Source organism: Rhagoletis zephyria, unplaced genomic scaffold (assembly GCF_001687245.7).
Source record: "Rhagoletis zephyria isolate East Lansing unplaced genomic scaffold, Rhagoletis_zephyria_1.1 Rzeph_scaffold_00012, whole genome shotgun sequence".
In the NCBI taxonomy this organism is placed as follows: Eukaryota; Metazoa; Arthropoda; class Insecta; order Diptera; family Tephritidae; genus Rhagoletis; species Rhagoletis zephyria.
The window spans coordinates 1,371-19,321 of NW_016157096.1; the positions used below are offsets into that span (position 1 = coordinate 1,371).

The following is a 17,951-nucleotide window of genomic DNA, read 5'->3' on the forward strand; positions in this document are numbered from 1 at the left end:
AATAGGTAGTAGTCTGTAAAAGCGGTGAAAAAAGTTGTGCACGGAAATTTGTATATATAGCATACCTACATGCATAGGTGTCAGAAGAATAGTAGTTGGGCCCACATTAGCCAAAGACATAGCAAAGAAAAATCACATTAATTGGAGCGAAGATTTTTCTTTTACTTTCATTTACTTTTTATATCCAGTAAACGGCTTTTAATTACTTATGCTCCGCTTTCAGACACACCGAACACATAACACGTCAATTAAGTTTTCATCTACATATTTATGTGTAGACATTGGTGTGTTTGATAATATGTAATGCATTTTTTCATATACATTCATATAACTTCCCGCATAGCCCTACATACAGTAGCTGGCAAAATGAAGTTGTCAATGTAGAATCAAGAAATACATTAAATTAAAAGGAATTCCTTATTCTTTTTGTATTCTATCCTTCGCCTGAAATGCCAGCTGTGGTTCCGAAACTAAATGGATGACAGGGCTTCTATTACAGTTAATTAAATAAAGGAGGTTATACGATAATATATATATTGAATGAAAGCTTTTGGTACATAACACTAAAACAGCGCTCCGGAAAGCAGCATAAGTAAAGAGAAAAAACAAGCGAAAATTCTGGAAAGGGGTTAGGGCACTTTAAAAATTGTATCTTATATTGATAAGCTTTGACTATTTACTTTTTTCAAATTAATTACCTATAAACAGTGAGCGTCAAAAATTAGTACACCCTGACGTTTACCGATTTTGTTTATTAATATTTTCCATACGAAACTTTTTCTTATCTTCTTACAAAAACATATGGAAATATTTTGGCAGAAGTCTTAAAATTTAATAAATCTTTTGATTCCGGTGGAAAACCGCATTTTTTTTGGTATTGCGCCGTAATGCATATATATATGCTAGTATACGTTACAAAAAGCGGTTAATTTTCAGCAATTTTTTTTCGACGGTGCTGTGTATTTTGTTCTCTATCAAAACATACCTGCCATGGAAGAAAATAATTTATACCGTCAACAAAAAAATTGCCAAAAATCAACTTTATTTTGTAGCCACTTCCAACTTGCACTTATTATACAAAAATTAGGCTACAAAACTGCATACATACTCAAAATCTTTCTAAGAAATCTATTTAAACAGCTTGACATTTTTTTGAAAGTTTCTTGGATTTTTTTTTAATATTGCACAAAGTTTGAAATTACTTACATACCATCGCTATCTTAACATTTTAATTTCATTTAATTGACAAGATAAATTAGATATTGCAATATGTGTATCAATTTAAAGAGGCTTAAGAATGTTTACTGTTGCAAATATGTTTGAAGCGGGTTGCCACTTATTTGAAAAATTTAATTCAGTTAAATATTGAATTAGTTCCCCTTTGAAGAAAGTGCGCGATATTTAGACTCGAGTTATAAGACTATGAATTAAATTTTCATGAGAAAATCGATACTTTACCTACTTTATAAGTACCTTCGAAAATGTATTAACTATAATAACTAACACCCACATTTGTTTGAAAATCTCACATCATAAAGCTCTTTAAATCTATATAGTTTTTGTTTTATTGAATGAGGCCATAAGTGTTTTGGGAGAGAGTAATAACACAAAAATACTTTTAAGGCGCAGCGAAGCACGCCGGGTATTTGCTAGTATTAAATAAAGAAATGAAAAATAGCCCATGTGTGAATGCATGTACTTAAAAAAAGTAGGCGCCAATGACAAAACCATCTGCGAATATTGTCATACCATCATCTTACAAAGATAGAATATGTACTTCGAGAGCAACAACATTAGCATACAAAAGCAACAAAAAAGTATGTTGAGGCTACATTTTCCTCTATCTACAGCTTTGTGTATAGTTTTTAAGTATATCTATGTATGTAGTGTTGTAGGTACACTAAAAGTCCCATTAAGTCTGTTCTAACATCTAAAATACCATAAAATTCAATTATTAATTTATAGTTATTTATATTCTATTTGTGTTTTTGTTTTCCCACTTAGTTAACCACTTCAAAATTCCATAAGCTACCCCGCCAACATACAAACGAATAGCCGTCACCGTGGCTAAGGGAAATCGAAATTCGTACACCTCCACAACAACAGTTGCCATCAGCAGCAAAAACCGTAAAATGGCATCTACCGGCGATATTTGGCTACAATGGTTCTCCTGCTGTTTCCATCAACCGCAATCACCGTCGCGACGACGTCATCAACGCCTGCGCATCGATCGCTCGATGATCGGTAATCCCACAAATTTCGTACACACTGGACATATCGGTTCTGCCGATGTAGAATTATCGACAAATCATCTGAATGCGTTGCAAACGCAAATGCAAAGCAAAGGTGGCTACGAAATGAATTCGATACGATTGCAGGTGAGTGAAGCGGAATGGGTGATGGACTTAATCTATGTATGTACATACACTTGCGGTCAGCTAATTAAGCCAGCAACGTTTTCATAAATTTTGGCTATTTTTCTTTTGTATATTTAATGTTTATTATTTTTCAAAAAAGTCTAGCTGATTATATAACAAACACCACTTAAATCCACATTTCAAACTTCGTGCAAAAAATATAAAAAAATCTGCCAAGTTTCATTAATAGATAGTTTGCCTTGACAACTGCAATTATTATATGATTTTATTATATTTTAAGACGTCCACCAAATATTTCGGAAAAATATTAAGCTCACTTAGAGCTGGACCGATTTGAAAATACCTTCAAACATGGAGTTTTTTATGAATAAAAATAGTTTCGTGAAGAACTCTTTGAAAATTCCCCTCAGATGGCAAAACAGATAAGGATTAAAAAATCTCTATAAAAATATTTCCGAAATATTTTGGTGGACGTCTTAAAATATATTAGATTTCATAATTCCAATGGAAAAACGTTTTCGATTTTTTTTTTGTATGGCGAGTGATGCAGTCTAATGTACATACATACATGCCTAGACATCTACAAGCATATTAATTATTAAAATTTTTTCCTACAGGCCTGCTGATGCTAATGAACGCTGCCGAAGCTTCTCATTCACTTGCGGCACAATACCCTTAGCTTGGGGTTTACGAACATCACTGAAACAGAAGGATATTAGACCAATCAGCGCAGTGCAATCATTTGAATCTCACGTATACTTCATAGCTACTTAAAAGCAGCTAAAATAGTATGCCCGCAATGATTTATGCTACGAGTAATCAATTAAAATTTGTATATTTTCGCAAATTGTTTTTAAGTAATGTAAGACTTGGGAAAACAAAATTGTATTTGAGTATTTAAATCATTTAACTTAACTACTGCCTTGTGAATTTGAGCGAATACTGTATACTTAGCTACAAATGTGTATACACACATGCATATATGTATGTACATATGTACATACATATGTATTACTTAAGTAATTGGTAATTGCACAAAAGGCGGTATTAAGTGGCATGTGTACTATGCAGTAGGCTGAGGTGAGCAAATACATAGAAAAATGCAAAACATTTGAAAATTTTTTCAATAAAATTTTTTGTTCATTTTTCTTTCATCTTAACAAATTGACTATATACGAATACTTTTATAAAAAAAAGATAATAAAAGATATATACAAGTTTTTGCAATGTTTGTAAAGAAATATATATGTATGTACTAATATAAATGCTTTTTAAAGTATGTAAGTGGAGTATATAAGAGATTATGTACATATGTGCCTTTATTTTTAAATCAAATCCTTTTTTTTTTTTAATTTTTTGAGCGGAGATACATACATATGTAATTTTGAGCACTAATTCTTATACATTTGGAGCAATTTTTTCGTTGATGCAAGCAATTCATTAAGAATTTCGAATAACCCAAAGCAAATCGAAATGTATTTATAATTTAAGGTTATGTTAATTGAACATTTTATTTTGCACTAATTTGTGTACTTAACATTTTAGAACTTACTGCATTTTTTTTTTGTTTTTTTTCGAATACAATTGCAGCAAATCTGTACATGAGGTTGCGGATTCAGTTTCTTTAACGCACATTTTGCGTTATTTTCTTAACTACATAAATGCATAGCATTTTGAATTTTTTGACAGAGCCAAAACTTTAAATGAATTGAACTGAAAGCATTTCTTTTAACTTTTATACAAACACACATACACTTAATAGAGAGGATAACGAAAATAACTACAACAAATATGAAAATATCTAATAGAGTTAACTGAAGTTGATGTTGAACTTGAAAAAAATAATGCATTTAAACGCACAATCAATTATACAGAAATCGTAGTGAATACCGTTAAGAGCAGTGCATCTGCATGAATTTCATTACGACAAATAACTATTTATACCTATATATTTATTATGAGCTAATAACACTTTTAAAAACTAGTAAACAAATAAACAAAATACGTATTAACTTTAGTTTAGTTTTGTCTCGCGGAAAATTGTGTAAGCATTTAAAATGATTTAAAAAAAAAACAACTTGATGGTAAAAAATTAATAAATATGTAAACATTGCATTGTATACATTTGCAAATTAAAAAATGAGACCACAAGATAAATGTATGTAAGTAAAAAAATCTCGGAATAATTTACATCTAAAAAAATAACTCCAATAAGCGAGTGCAGTTTAAGAATCGATTATGAATTGTTTGGACTCGAAAGTATGCGATAAAAAATTTATATCTTAATGAATGCTAATAAACCGATTTATTCTTTGGCGGTTTGAAAAATTACAGAAGCAGTAAAAACCTATCTATCTGCAATGAAACGAAGCCATTCATTGGCGGGAGCTGGTGCAGGTGGTGATGGTTTCTCAGCGAATGCCGTTAATTGTCTGTAAAGCGTCGTCGAATACAGTAGTTGTTGTTTTTAGCCCTGAATCGTTTCCTTCAGTTCAAAAAGATGCCTTCTTATGTGCCTAAGAGAATGTTCTGCGTTTATTTGCTGTTTTTGTAAAAATCTCGTAGGTGTCAGGAGTACTGTGCTGTGGCATAATGAACTTTTGCCCACTGTGTACCACTAGCCAACTTGGGCTAGTAGCTGGCCAGTTACCTTGAATGTATGAAGCCTACAACGTTTCTTCGAATTCGCTTCCTGCCGGCGAGCGACTCGAGGACTTGGTTGCAGCTCTGAACTCAATTGCCAATTGCTATTGTGTGACGTGATTTATCCCACCAACGTGGCCTTGTTAAGTTCAGGTAGTAAAGATGGTTCCCGATAATTTCGTGGGGAAAAGGGTTCATGGTAGTCAAAAACGAAGCTAGTGAGGGCAAATAGCCGTTTACTTTGAGCATGTCATCAATGCCATTACCGGATGCCATATTGAGCCATCATCTGCGCGTGAAGTCGGGGGATTTCCAGACCCAAGAAGGTGCTATTACGAAGAGGGCGGTTTAGAAGGAGATGGGTGTTAGTTGAGTTGCACGATCCTCTCATAGAGGACGGTTGCCGTTAAGTCCCTGAGTTATCTGAGGAATGACGAGAAGTCATCGATAAGATGAGAACCCAAGGACCGCAAGTGTGGTATGAGTTCCTCGCCAATAAATAAATTCTATCATTAGTTTGTTTGTTGGAATGAAATTCGCCTATTTGAAACAGCAATAAATACACATATCCGTACACTACATTTCTTTATTTATTAGTTTCATTATGTCCAGTGCATGCTTATACAAGCAAGTATCCAATTAAAATCGTAACAATACCGAAAATTTTTGCAAACTACACATTGCATTTTTGCACATTGTCCAACAGGACTAACTTCTTGTTTTCAATACAGTAGTTGTACATACACACATGCATAAACATACAATATTATTTATTCATTTGTTGTTTACTCATTATTGTCACTGCCACTGCCACTTCCACTGGCACTACCAGCGCCCCCGTCAGGCTTACTGCCACCTTCTTCACCGCCGCTACCGCTGCCACTGGCACTGCCACTACCCTCGCTGTCGCTACCGCTGCCGCCACCACTACCCTTGCGACTCGCCTGCTCCTGCTCCTCCTCATCCGATTCGCTGTCAGAGTCACGCAACGCTTTTACCGATTTGGACTTGTCAGTCTTCTTGCTGCGACGTCCCTCGAAGTCAGAGCCATCATCCTCATCTGACGAGTAAATGGCCGAACCCTTTTGCTCGGATGTAATCGATGGCGCGGCACCACCACCACCACCACTCCCCTTCTTATACTTATTCTTAATAGCGCTGAGCGAAATGGCATTTTCATCGTCGCTACCTTCGTCGTGTTGATACGATGAATTAACGCCACTATGTGCATCGTGTGCACCACCTTTCTTTTTCTTCGGCTGCGGCTTTGATTGTGTGCGCATGGCTTGACGCAGTTTTTCTTCTTCCTTTTTGAGATTGAATTTACGATCGGTGGTTGGATCTTTGCCGACTTGTGTGAGAATTTTAATACCGCTGGTCTTTTGCGAACGATCGGCCAAGGACATTGTCATTTTCTTGTGTGTAAATGATTCGGTTGAGTGCGGTCGGAAGGTGAGTTTAGTACGGAACACCGCCTGGCCTTGCAAACCTGTACCCTGGCGGATGAACATGTGATTGTGATCGCCATGTAATGGCTGTCGATAAACATCAAAAGTTTCATTGCCCAGATGCAAAGTCATGCTGCCGTCTGACCAGCGCACAAAACGCGCATTTGATTCTTTCACCATGTCTCCGTTGTTGGCCATATATTCCCGCCAACGTATGGTGTTACTCACTTTCAATTTGATACGCTGGCGACCTTCTTCGTCCATGGTTTCTTCCTCGTCAATTTCATCTTCGTACGTTTCTGTGTCAAAAGGACGCGTATCAACCGAAAGAAAGTTGGGAAGCTTCACGAAATGTATTTCCTTGCCCAAATCGGTTACAATACGCGGAATTTCTACATCGATTCGGGTTTCGGGTATTGGTTCAGGTTCGTCCTCCTTCTGCTGCGGCTCCACAACACGGGCTGCACTTCTTGAACGAGAACGCGAACGTGATGAGCGAGAACGTGATCGAGAGCGTGAACCCGATGCTGAGCGACGTGAGCCACTGCGTGAGCTTGATTTAGACTTGGAGCGTGAACGTGTGCGCGAACGGCTCTTGCGTGAAGCTGCATCGGATTTTTGACCCTCATCCTCGGATAAACTAATATCATCGGCATCGCCAAAAATATCAGTTGCGTCAATCTCGTCGATCTTTTGCGATTGCTGAAAGTGAAAAACAAAACGAATTTAAAACAACAAAATAATAATATGTATTGAATTTCAACTCAAACCTCTTCGTTTTCGCTGTCTGAATCAATTATGCGTGCCTTTTTTGCTTTTGCGACGGCACCACCATCACTTTCTTCACCACTACCTCGTTTTTGCTGACCTCCTTCAGTCTCGGACTCACTTGAGGCAGCTGCTTTACGCTTCTTACGGGCACCAAAATCGCTACCAGATTCCGAACCACTGGCCGACTTGGCAGATTTGCGGGATACTGGTGTACCCGATTTTGACCGTGAGCCGGAATGAGAACGCGATCGGGAACGTGATCTTGAACCACTCTTAGAACGGGAACGAGAACGTGAACGTGAACCTGATCCAGAACGGGAAGAGCCTCCAGATTTGGAACGAGGTGTGCCAGAACGTGAGCGATGACTTTGACTACGAGAACGTGAGCGTGAATTAGCACGATCATCAATCTGCAAATTAGGTGATTGCGAACGTGTATCCTCATCGTCTGGCGTTTGATTGGCCGGTGTAGTAGCATTGGGTTTTGAAGAAGATTCTTGGACTGTGGGCGATGGGCCACGGCTGGCGACAGGCGTTTGATCAGGACTTGCTGTTGGTGATGCATTGCGGCTGGCGACAGGCGTATGTTCACTTCCTACTGGTGACGGTTCTCGACTTGCTGCTGGTGATTGTTCTCGACTTCCGGCAATTGAATGTGGGCGGCTCGCCGCGCGCGATTGTGAGCGGCTTGCCGCGCGTGATTGTGAGCGGCTAGCTGCGCGCGATTGTGAGCGGCTTGCTGCGCGTGATTGTGAGCGGCTCGGCGCACGCGAATGTGAGCGGCTTGCTGCGCGTGATTGCGAGCGGCTTGCCGCGCGCGAGTGTGAGCGGCTTGCCGCGCGTGATTGTGAGCGACTTGCAGCGCGTGATTGTGAGCGACTTGTCGCTCGGGACTGTGAGCGGCTTGCCCCTCGGGAATTTTCACGATTTCCGGCCGGGCTGTGATCCCGGCTAGGGGCCGCCGATCTGGCTGAATGCCGGCTGTGTGCAGACCCTGATCGTCGGCTTTGAGGTGAACCAGATGGTGTATGTGAGCCAGAGCGAGACCCAGAGTTGCTGGCCGAGCCCGAACTAGAAGATGAGCCCGAGCGGGAACGAGATTTGCGGTCGCTTCCACTAGCGCCTGAATGATGACTATGTGGAGATCTAGAAAAATTTATTGAATTTGATTTTACGGTTTTTTTGCGGATTCTATTACCCTGGCTCCGGATCATGATGCTCTAATGTGAAGCCCGGCGTGGGTGCTGTCTGAGGCGATGGAGATCGACTATGGCTGCCTACGGTCTCAGAGCCTATGTATACCATAGCAAGTTATCGGTTTAGTTTAGCATTATGCAAATTACACTCACCGCTACCATCATCAGAATCATTGCGACCCATTTTTCACAATTTCAATAAATAAAAAAATAAACGCGTTCCAGCCACTAAAAAACGTCAATTCGACAAACTGTCAAAATTTCGCTGAATTCTGGAATGCACTACCGGAATTCATTGGGAAGGACTAACGGAAAAACAGGGTGATAACGCGTCAAATGTAATCGATAGCTGTCGATAAGTCCCTGACAATTTATCGTATTTTCTGTTTTGTGCAGTAGTCCAAATACACCACACAGTTATAGGCCACAACACCATTCCCACGACAGCCGGTCCTACGTACCGGAATGACTCGGGTTTTACCCGACCAAGGCTGTTCTTTCGGCGATCTAACCTCGTTTAGGTCGGCGAAGTATCTCAGAAGTTGGTGGTCCATAGGGCTACATTCGCTACGTATTCCTCTACTCAGGGTTGGCATCGAGTCAAACCCAGGGCCAGANCTGTTCTTTCGGCGATCTAACCTCGTTTAGGTCGGCGAAGTATCTCAGAAGTTGGTGGTCCATAGGGCTACATTCGCTACGTATTCCTCTACTCAGGGTTGGCATCGAGTCAAACCCAGGGCCAGAAATCTACACCAAAGAAGGTAAATTTATAAGGGACAACTCGTTACTTTGAAAATGTGCCGCAAGCGATTTTTCTATCATCGATCACTCTTTCTTCAACGTCCTTTGTCGCCGCGAAATCAAGTTTGCGGCGAATTCATTTACGAAACTTGATGTCAAAACGGACGCGAATTCCTCGTGCAAACCTTCTAGACTTACTCGCAACACTTCAGCGAGTTGTCTCTACTTATAGATTTACGTTCTTTGGTTTTATTTGATTTTAATTACCTCCTGGTGAAGAATCCTATGACTGCTTTTATACAGTTCAAGTATTCAATTCAATTCTGCTCACATGTGGAAGAGAGGGGGTGAGAAGAAAAGGGACGACTACACATGCGTCTGTACCGTCAAGTCGTTTCAACTGAGCAAAAATTGCTTTCAAGTATTTGAATCATATAAATCCGGTGTATGATTATAGGTTTGTTCGTCGAAAATCCAGCAAGAATTATCCAACACTCAAAATATCAGAGAGTAAGAAAAAATTCTCTCAAATTCTCTCTCATGTTGAGAAAATTGCAAATTTCTGCACGAACGCAAATTTGCAGGAATTTGCAAGTTTCCCTGCCAGCTGGCGTCCACGGTTGCATTTAAAACATAAAAAATTTGTATAGAATTTTTAAAATTCTTTCGGATGGCCAAAAACAGGATATACATGTATATTTCTTGTTGTTCTGACTTTCTTTAACATACATTTCAATTTCTTCATCGTACTAGCTGTCGGGTTTCTTAAATCGACTCTGGTTGAAATTGCATTCCGATTGCGAATACCATTTTTTTCAGCCGAATTAAGTTCAAATCATTGGAATTAACTAAATTAATCATATCAACAATTATTTGCTTCTTTTTTTCATAAAAAAATCGCTCGTGTTTATAAATTTTTAAATTTAACGAACTAATTTATTCAAATTATTGTAGACAAAAATGCAACCATGCACCACAACCACACGTTTTTCGTGTTTGCAAATTCTTGCTGGCAAAATTTTTTCCAGCAAGAATTTGCAACTTCTCTCCAAGAGAACTGTCACTTTGCTCTCACAATTTTTGAGTGTTGGATAATTTTTTGGTCTGCACGAACGCGATTTGGGCAAAAATCGTGATAATTCGTACAAATTCGTACAAATTTTTTGCTCGACGAACAAACCTTATATATGAAAAATACCTTAATTTTGAAGATAAATCCAGTCTCATGGCAACACTGTGTGTCATATTTGGCTTTCAAGAGAACGCAAATACTTATCGAATAGGAGATGTACGACTTTTCAAACATCAAACAAATGACTGGAAACGCAATTTTACAAAGTTCGCATCGAAGTAAACAAATTTGTGAGTAAAGGTAAAATATTTATTATAATGCCTAAAGAAGATTGCAAATACTGGGAGAAATGCTATCAGAAGAACGCCGCACATTTAGAAAAGTATATTCATCCAAAAGAGATGGAAAATGAAAATTCTACCGAGGCGACGTCAGAGTGTAGCTTGTTGAAGGAAAAACAGGCGCCTAAACGTAAAACACCAACTATGGAGGCGAAACGCCAATCATCCGATGATGAGTCCACAGATCTTACTCAAAAAGGATGCACATCTGCATCTAGCAATCAGGCTGTGTCTGCTGAAAGTAAGGAAATTGATACGGCCGAGCTACGTGCTGAAGCGCTCGGCAACATTGCGGGCAAAAATTACATGGAAATACTTGCCAAGCGTATTAAATTCTCAGTTCAGGCGGAATACGACGAATTATTGCGTAGCAATGAATTTATACGACATAAATTTCTCGTCGAAATGCCACCGGATTTCTATGCATTTTGGAAATTTGCTTGCAGCTTGAAGAAAGACAGCACCGGCGAGCAAGTATTGGAGTACTTTGAAAAGCAGTTCCAACTTCTGTTGGTGGGACCGTTCGAATTTCTTGCTGGGCGCTTTCACAAGGCTACAATACGTGAACCCGGCGATTATTTGCGGCACTGGCGTTTCTTCTACGATCCTCCGGAATTTCAAACTATTTTCGTACGCCATGATTCCGGAGTTCATTATGGGTATTGGCGTGATTCACCGAAAGAACACGATTGCCTCCTGATGGCACGCAACGATGCTGCAAAAGGTTGCAAATTTGAGTTCATAGCCGGCAATGCATTTGACGCTTTTCAACATTATCTCGAAAAGGACTTTAAGAGCACACCTTTTACCGCAGCGGCAGTGGCGGCAACGCGTAAGGCACTGCAACAATTTATTAGCGTAAATGAGATTAAAATAGAGAAATTGGAAACGTTGCGTAAACGCCGTAATGCTAAAGTCGTTGCCAAGACACTTCATGAGGCTGGCATTGTTGTACCGTTTGATGGTAAAACCCAAGTTGGTTATAGGCCTCTAACCGTATCGGATGGAGAATTAAAGAAAATACTGGATTTTTTTGTCAAGGCAGGTGCATCCGATGATAGTGGCGATAACGAGGAGGTCAAAGCAGCCGTATTACAGAAATTGCAACCTGTCGCTACAGCTGCCAATATTGCAATGGATGAATGCGACTTTGGCACAGCTCTTGAATTAGGAATCGATCTGTTTTGTAGTGGGCGCCAGGAATTGAACTCGCTAGTGCAGTCTTTACTAGTACCGGCGTATTCGCTATTAAGTCGTCCACAATTCATTGCTATATCCAAAGCGCACATGGAACAGCGTAGGAAGTCTCATAAACTTAGCATTTTCGAATTAGATAATACAAGTAAAGGGAGCAACTAAAAGCATAGCTTTAATCATAAAATTACAAGCGCATCATAAAGTAAACAAAAAATTAGATCTTTACACATTACACATATCCTGTTTCCATTTTTTATTTCCTTTGTAACCAGTTTAATACAATATAAAATTGAAAATTTCCGACGCACTAAGTTTTTCTAAGCCAAATCTACAGCATGTATTTTAAAAATCTCACATATACAGGTGTGACCCTTCTTTATAAACTGGTTTGTATGTGTCGCTACAATTAATACCAAGCGCTTGCAGCAGTTTTAGGATGGGTTGCGCTGCCAATGTATCCAGCGAGACATTGTCAGTGTATGCTACATAGGCGGATGCTGGCAAATTCTCATTGTGACGCCAACAAGCAACTATAAGGATATTTATTTATAAAGTTTGAAGTTAGATAAATACATCAAATATTGCTTACTTCCTGCTGCCACCCCAACGACAAAATTGGGTGCATCCAGTTCTTCTACATGCGGCAGTTTAGAATTTATGCCACGCAGGAATGTAATATCATCCCGAATTTTTCGCAAGTTTTCGCTCTGATATTCAATCTTTGACTTTACTGTTAAGGTGATAACGGTTTCCGCTAACTTTGCATACGGCAGAAGCAACTCTGTCACTTCACCACTATTTGTCAGATCTTCTTTTAATAGTGCAATTAACACCTCTTTATCCTTAACATAATGCAAGGACGATTTTGACGATGGTATTTTACAAATTTTCCGTGCGTTCTGTAACAGTGATGCTTCCACGAACTCTGAAACGTCGGTGCCCTCGATCAGAAGAAATACCTTGCTGGGCAAAGGTGCTGATGTCTCGTTGGGTTCATACAGTAGTTCAAGTCTGCAAGGGGAAAGTCAGTTAATTCAATATGCAATGGAATTAAAAAAAATGCAACTCACTTTTTGATCTCCTTGTCCTTCTGCACAGGTTCATCCTCATCACAATCATCCCAGAAAGCGCGAGATGATGGAATATTTAAATCACCGAAACCCATTGGACAGCCCATTTTTAAAAGATTTCACTCTTGGAAAGTATTTTGGCAGTAATCTATTTAAAAACAAGATTGTGATTTTCGCTTGTCATCAGCCACTGGCAGCGAGCGCGTTCACTAAACGCATTTCCAACAGCTGATTGTGATAGGGTTGCATTGGAACATATTTTTTTTTAATTCCTACTCTCTAATAGAGGAAAAATATTTACTAAATTTAAAAAAAAAAATATTCACAATTCGTAGAACGCATTGCAGAAGTGTTCAATATCGCAGAAGAAGGAATTAAATCTGCTTTTGGTTATGCAAAAAAAACCTTTTTTTTCATAAAATATCACATGCAGCTAAAAAAACAAGCACAACACTTCAATTTTAATCCAGAAAAAGCTTACCACTTCTCTGGCGCAATCTCAGAGTCGAATCAAGTACATATACTGACCGTGAGTAAAAGAAATATTTTTTTTTTAAGCTTGCACACATTTTTTTTTTTATTTCGATGCAAATGCCTACACTCAAATAATACGTACATTTATTCAGTGTAAAATGCATTTTTCGGGGCATTTAAATTAGTAGGTATTTAAGTTAAAATTAAATCAGCTTTTGCGAACATTACGTTATGAAAAAAGTACCATTATTTGCAATTGATCTACTCTTCAACAGCTACACCAATTGCTGAATGAATGCACTCTTCTTTGTTGATTAGATGACAAGTCTTGTTTACCAATGACATCAGTTGGTTCACATCGTTCGCCCAATTGTTCAATATATCGGAAGCACTCTTCTTGGTGGTGAAATAAACAATTCCCACGGGCCGATCAATTTTAACGCGTATGGTATCGCTATTCGCTAATTTTGAAAGATATTCTTCGCAGCGATTTGAAGGTAAGTTCAGTAACTCACTCATGCGTTGAAGGTGAATGCGCGAGTAGTACATTGCGATAATGCGAATGTTCTATAAGCAACAAAATTAGGTTGAATACAAAGTGTGAATTTATGAATGTAAAACTCTTACGTGCTCCATAAGACGATCCTTCAGTTCAGCAATACATTTGCGACCATGTTTTGTGCTGTCCACAAACATTTCATTCTCTGCTAATACGCTGCCAAAATCAGCGTTGAATGTATCGAAATTTATAAGCTCTTTTGACATGAACAAGCGTAATATTTCACTGAAATATTTAAAATAAAATAATATGTACTGTTTTAGTTTTAACAATGTTTTTTTGCCAACTTACCGGTAGGCGGGTATGTCTTCAAGTTTCTTATTTTTCGACAAATGCGCCATCATATCACTTTGTTCGTTGTCATACGGCGCTAGTACACAATATAGCACAGCACAAATGAGTTTCTCCTTTTGTTCCTTTTCTTGTTCGGGAGTCAATTCTACCGTCGTCAAGGCAGCGGCTGCTACAGCAGCAGCCTTGAGTTCATCTTCGCGCTTCTTTTTATCTTCCTCACTCAATTTCTTCTTCTCTTCTTCAGTCAGATCTGGCACTGCAGGTGCTGGACGCGGTGGTTCAGCGATTGCCTGATAATGGCGCGAGGTCTTTAAGAATGAAGTGTCGCGGTCTAACCGAATCATTAAGTTGTAGAATTTTAACTTTAAGTCATGCTGTGCTGGGTCATCGAAGAATTTTATGCTTATCTTCTTGGCTATGATTTGTGTTGATACAAAGTCTTCTTTTAGTAGACAAAGCCTCATTTGTTCTAAAATCAATTCAACTTTTTCGCGCTTATCCATTGAACCATATGTTTCGACTTGTAGTTCTTCCATAACAGAGGCAGCGCCAGCAATGTCGCCATCGGCCTCCTTGATATCAGCCAAAATTTTTGTTAAACGGGCGCGTTCGATTTCTACATAAATTTTGCCTTCAGTGACTGTCCGCAATGTGTCAATTAGCTTCAATTTAGTGGCCTTGTCAGGCGTTTTATCTACATAAGTGCAGCATTCTTGTATCATCTTTGATACAGCTTGTTTCAACTGCGAACGCCGGCGCGCTAACAATGAAACATATTCGTTCAAAGCATTCCAGTTTTGAGCCTCGAAGCAGATCTGGCAAATTGCGACTAGTACGCGTGAGCAAGAGACCATATCAGAGCCCTGATGAAATAAATGAATGAACTCTTGGTCTGTCAAATATTATACATATCTGACTACATTATTTGGTAGTGCACTTTAGCGGATCATCAGGAGGGGTCTCAATCAACTCGTTTTAAGGCCAATAACAATAATCCGAAAGAGCAAATAAACGTTTTTAATTTATTCGAAACACTTTGCGTACCTTCTTTTGATGAATTTCACGCAAAGGTGTTCAAAACCGAGTCTATTGATACCCCTCTCGACTTTTTTGATTGAATTTTGGGCAGGCTCCGCAAAGTGCATTTGTACCCATTAATTATTTACCAAACGTGATTGCTTTTCCAGCTGCAACAGCAACTCTATAGCATCATGGAAAGCCTCAGGATTATTTTTGGCCATATCTTTGGCTAAAGGAATTTTCTCATCACAGGCAGGTGAATAATCCACCTCCATTTTGGAGATGCGACCGCCTTCAAACAAGTAATTATCCATTTTACAGTGCTTTTTTAACTAAAATAAAAAAATGGAAACAAACGATTATGCAGGCGAAAGTGGCGAGAGAAAACAATTGGACAAGTTGACGTCCCACTGAAATCGAAAGGTTGAGTACACTTCATTTGAAAAATTTACCGCGTATGAAAGATCTTAATGCAATGTCTTTCCTAGACCTGATGTTTTCCTTCGCTAGTTAAAATAAATTGAACTTATTCAATTTAAAATTTAGAATAATAGTGAAAATGCGGCTACAAGCAGACTTCGGATAATTCTGCTTACTAATCAATTAAGTTGGCTGCGATTGTGCAATCTGCGTGCTGTCAATGAAACTGTGAACAGGGTGGTAGAATGCAAATTGGAAGAAATAAATACGGTATGCTAAATGTTTAATTATTTTGATACAAGTAACAGTTGCAAAACATAATAAAAATATTTTTTCGCCTTATAGTAAAAAATTAAAAATTCAGCGTAATAAATTTTAGTGTATGCATTTATTTTTAGGGGGTTACAATATGAACACTAAACACACCATTTTACCCAAACGTCAAAACCAATTGTCTTTTGTTCGGCAATCGCATTTTGCGCCCGAAATTTTGTATCAACGTTGTGGCTTATTTATTTTCAGTTTAATGCAATTTTCGGGTGAAATATAAGGAGAAATCTATAACAAAGTAAATCAATTTTGTTTACGCGTTAATAGCAAACAGCAGGAATCTAGCCAATACTCGATACAAGCTGGTAATTTAGAACTTTTGGTAAGAAGCAAATCGCAAGAACTCTGCGAGAGCAATACATCTCTGTAATCAAGCTCCACATTTACCGCCATGGCGCATATACATGACTTCGAGGAACTAGTATTGGATGCACTTGAAGTAGTGGAATTTAAATTGAGTGAGTATAGCAGATTTTAGACGCATCCAAATGAAGCTAATGAAACCCACGTGCAAATTTTAGTACGACGCAAACAAGACTTGGAAGATGATAGTCTTGTATTCCACCCCCAGATGGCACATCAAATATTTGGCGAATCGGAGAGCATATTCGGTTATAAGGACTTGCTTGTGCGAATACTATACACAGCAGGACCACTGCACATTTACATTGGCATCGAATATAGCAGCCGGGTTGATGAGCTATCAGGCGGGGCATTAAAAGCGGATAATGTCGTGAAAACAATAGCAGAGAAGTTGCCTGACGGCTGTTTCTTCATCAATATGGATGAGTTTTTAAAGACACTCGACAAAGCAGATAAATTTCAACCTTTCGGCGAGAAGTTGTCTGAACACAAAGTAAGCGATGCGCAAGGAAAGGAGCGTTTGTTCGAAATATATCACAGTGATTATAAAGCACCGGCATTCTTGAAATTCTTCGGACGTTTACAAACCTTCATACTCTGGTTTGTTGATGCAGCGTCCTATATTGATGTGGATGATACGCAGTGGAGTTTCTTTATTTGGTATGTAGTAATATGGATAAACTGAAATCGCTTATATTTATAATAAACCCTAATTATTTTTCGTTCATAGCTATGAGAAGTATAAAAATGATAATGGCGACTACCAGTACGCCACCGCTGGCTACACCACTGTATACGAGTACTATGCATATCCGCAACATATACGGCCACGCATCAGTCAAGTTCTGGTGCTACCACCATTCCAAAAGCTCAGCATTGGCACGCGATTCGTTGAAAGTATTTATAAACATTACCAGTCACAAAAAAATGTTATTGATATGACAGTGGAAGACCCATCCGATGATTTTCAGCGTTTACGCAATTTTGTAGATGCACGTTTATGCATGAGATTGAAAAGCTTTGCACCCGATGAAATTAAAAAGGGTTTCAGCAAAGAAATGGTGCGAGAAGCGCGCGAAACACACAAGGTACTACTGCTACAATTGCTTATCTTACGTTGGAATAAAGTTTATTTCAAATTCTTTTTTACAGTTGAATCCACGTCAGTGTCGGCGCGTCTATGAAATACTCCGCCTTTATTATACGAATGTAAACGATAAAAATGACTATTATGCCTACCGCTTGGATGTAAAGCGACGTTTGAATGCTATACATTATAAGCAGTTGAATGATATCAAGAAAATGGAAAAGGCAAATGTGGATACCGAATGGTTGAGAGCGCGCTTGCCTACACAAAGTCAACGCATCGAACAATTACAAGAGGAGTATGAGCAAGTAGAGAGTGCTTATAGGCAGATTGTTGAAAAGCTGCGTGCGAATTAGAGTTACATAATATTTGTGTTTTATTATTCATTTTATTGTCAATGTTGATATCAATCAGTTAATTGTCCAACATGTCCTTCATTTTGGTAACACACTCACTTTTTTATGTAATAAAATTTAAATTATTGAAAGTAAACATGTTAAACGATGGTTTATTTAATTTTTTAATATTTTAAGTTGGAATTTCGGAT

The 17,951-nt window shown here is 38.6% G+C and overlaps 6 protein-coding genes across 10 annotated transcripts; 3 read left to right on the forward strand and 3 right to left on the reverse strand.

Moving 5' to 3' along the window:
* The first annotated feature begins 1,980 nt into the window (after positions 1–1,980).
* On the forward strand, positions 1,981–4,233 carry Spec2 (CDC42 small effector protein Spec2). 2 transcript variants are annotated; one of them, XR_001846832.1, is made up of 3 exons: positions 1,981–2,378; positions 2,996–3,366; positions 3,399–4,233. XR_001846832.1 is itself a non-coding variant. In XM_017610258.1 (2 exons), exons 1-2 carry the CDS (start codon positions 2,133–2,135, stop codon positions 3,002–3,004), a joined length of 255 nt encoding a protein of 84 aa, XP_017465747.1. In that variant the 5' UTR covers positions 1,981–2,132; the 3' UTR covers positions 3,005–4,233. The 2 variants fall into 2 exon arrangements, 1 of the variants encoding a protein (XP_017465747.1); XM_017610258.1 differs by having other exon boundaries at positions 2,996–4,233.
* Positions 4,234–5,581: 1,348 nt separating this feature from the next.
* Atu (Another transcription unit) lies at positions 5,582–8,703 on the reverse strand. Of its 2 annotated transcripts, none has more exons than XM_017610246.1 (4): positions 8,590–8,703; positions 8,439–8,532; positions 7,240–8,374; positions 5,582–7,171 (listed from the first exon to the last, which is right to left on the reverse strand). In XM_017610246.1, exons 1-4 carry the CDS (start codon positions 8,618–8,620, stop codon positions 5,807–5,809), a joined length of 2,625 nt encoding a protein of 874 aa, XP_017465735.1. In that variant the 5' UTR covers positions 8,621–8,703; the 3' UTR covers positions 5,582–5,806. The 2 variants fall into 2 exon arrangements, with proteins under 2 accessions (XP_017465735.1, XP_017465724.1); XM_017610235.1 differs by having other exon boundaries at positions 7,240–8,386; positions 8,590–8,702.
* Positions 8,704–10,448: 1,745 nt separating this feature from the next.
* Positions 10,449–12,021, forward strand: Hpf1 (Histone PARylation factor 1). Its single transcript, XM_017610274.1, has one exon. The coding sequence runs from the start codon at positions 10,567–10,569 to the stop codon at positions 11,947–11,949; it is 1,383 nt and encodes a 460-aa protein (XP_017465763.1). The 5' UTR covers positions 10,449–10,566; the 3' UTR covers positions 11,950–12,021.
* A 2-nt stretch (positions 12,022–12,023) lies between these two features.
* Positions 12,024–13,082, reverse strand: PSMG1 (Proteasome assembly chaperone 1). Of its 2 annotated transcripts, none has more exons than XM_017610286.1 (3): positions 12,858–13,082; positions 12,377–12,798; positions 12,024–12,317 (listed from the first exon to the last, which is right to left on the reverse strand). In XM_017610286.1, exons 1-3 carry the CDS (start codon positions 12,962–12,964, stop codon positions 12,139–12,141), a joined length of 708 nt encoding a protein of 235 aa, XP_017465775.1. In that variant the 5' UTR covers positions 12,965–13,082; the 3' UTR covers positions 12,024–12,138. The 2 variants fall into 2 exon arrangements, with proteins under 2 accessions (XP_017465775.1, XP_017465783.1); XM_017610294.1 differs by having other exon boundaries at positions 12,854–12,993.
* Positions 13,083–13,393: 311 nt separating this feature from the next.
* Rpn5 (regulatory particle non-ATPase 5) lies at positions 13,394–15,826 on the reverse strand. Of its 2 annotated transcripts, none has more exons than XM_017610308.1 (5): positions 15,616–15,826; positions 15,351–15,536; positions 14,182–15,047; positions 13,959–14,115; positions 13,394–13,898 (listed from the first exon to the last, which is right to left on the reverse strand). In XM_017610308.1, exons 2-5 carry the CDS (start codon positions 15,516–15,518, stop codon positions 13,593–13,595), a joined length of 1,497 nt encoding a protein of 498 aa, XP_017465797.1. In that variant the 5' UTR covers positions 15,519–15,536; positions 15,616–15,826; the 3' UTR covers positions 13,394–13,592. The 2 variants fall into 2 exon arrangements, with proteins under 2 accessions (XP_017465797.1, XP_017465792.1); XM_017610303.1 differs by having other exon boundaries at positions 15,657–15,825.
* Positions 15,827–16,055: 229 nt separating this feature from the next.
* On the forward strand, positions 16,056–17,895 carry Hat1 (histone acetyltransferase 1). Its single transcript, XM_017610318.1, has 4 exons — positions 16,056–16,412; positions 16,476–16,977; positions 17,048–17,405; positions 17,470–17,895. Exons 1-4 carry the CDS (start codon positions 16,346–16,348, stop codon positions 17,758–17,760), a joined length of 1,218 nt encoding a protein of 405 aa, XP_017465807.1. The 5' UTR covers positions 16,056–16,345; the 3' UTR covers positions 17,761–17,895.
* Positions 17,896–17,951: the final 56 nt, after the last annotated feature.

What these genes read in the sequence shown, in the direction of transcription:
- Hat1 (XM_017610318.1), top strand. Translation starts at nt 16,346, where the DNA reads ATGGCGCATATACATGACTTCGAGGAACTAGTATTGGATGCACTTGAA. An exon ending in CAGTGGAGTTTCTTTATTTG is followed by an intron (nt 16,978 to 17,047) that starts GTATGTAGTAAT and finishes TTTCGTTCATAG; the next exon opens with CTATGAGAAGTATAAAAATG. An exon ending in AAGCGCGCGAAACACACAAG is followed by an intron (nt 17,406 to 17,469) that starts GTACTACTGCTA and finishes TCTTTTTTACAG; the next exon opens with TTGAATCCACGTCAGTGTCG.
- Hpf1 (XM_017610274.1), top strand. Translation starts at nt 10,567, where the DNA reads ATGCCTAAAGAAGATTGCAAATACTGGGAGAAATGCTATCAGAAGAAC.
- PSMG1 (XM_017610286.1), bottom strand. Translation starts at nt 12,964, where the DNA reads ATGGGCTGTCCAATGGGTTTCGGTGATTTAAATATTCCATCATCTCGC. An exon ending in AAGGACAAGGAGATCAAAAA is followed by an intron (nt 12,799 to 12,857) that starts GTGAGTTGCATT and finishes TTCCCCTTGCAG; the next exon opens with ACTTGAACTACTGTATGAAC. An exon ending in CGTTGGGGTGGCAGCAGGAA is followed by an intron (nt 12,318 to 12,376) that starts GTAAGCAATATT and finishes ATATCCTTATAG; the next exon opens with TTGCTTGTTGGCGTCACAAT.
- Atu (XM_017610235.1), bottom strand. Translation starts at nt 8,620, where the DNA reads ATGGGTCGCAATGATTCTGATGATGGTAGCG. An exon ending in TGATTCTGATGATGGTAGCG is followed by an intron (nt 8,533 to 8,589) that starts GTGAGTGTAATT and finishes TGGTATACATAG; the next exon opens with GCTCTGAGACCGTAGGCAGC. An exon ending in CATCATGATCCGGAGCCAGG is followed by an intron (nt 8,387 to 8,438) that starts GTAATAGAATCC and finishes AAATTTTTCTAG; the next exon opens with ATCTCCACATAGTCATCATT.
- Rpn5 (XM_017610308.1), bottom strand. Translation starts at nt 15,518, where the DNA reads ATGGATAATTACTTGTTTGAAGGCGGTCGCATCTCCAAAATGGAGGTG. An exon ending in TGGAAAAGCAATCACGTTTG is followed by an intron (nt 15,048 to 15,350) that starts GTAAATAATTAA and finishes TTATTTCATCAG; the next exon opens with GGCTCTGATATGGTCTCTTG. An exon ending in GAAGACATACCCGCCTACCG is followed by an intron (nt 14,116 to 14,181) that starts GTAAGTTGGCAA and finishes TAAATATTTCAG; the next exon opens with TGAAATATTACGCTTGTTCA.
- Spec2 (XM_017610258.1), top strand. Translation starts at nt 2,133, where the DNA reads ATGGCATCTACCGGCGATATTTGGCTACAATGGTTCTCCTGCTGTTTC.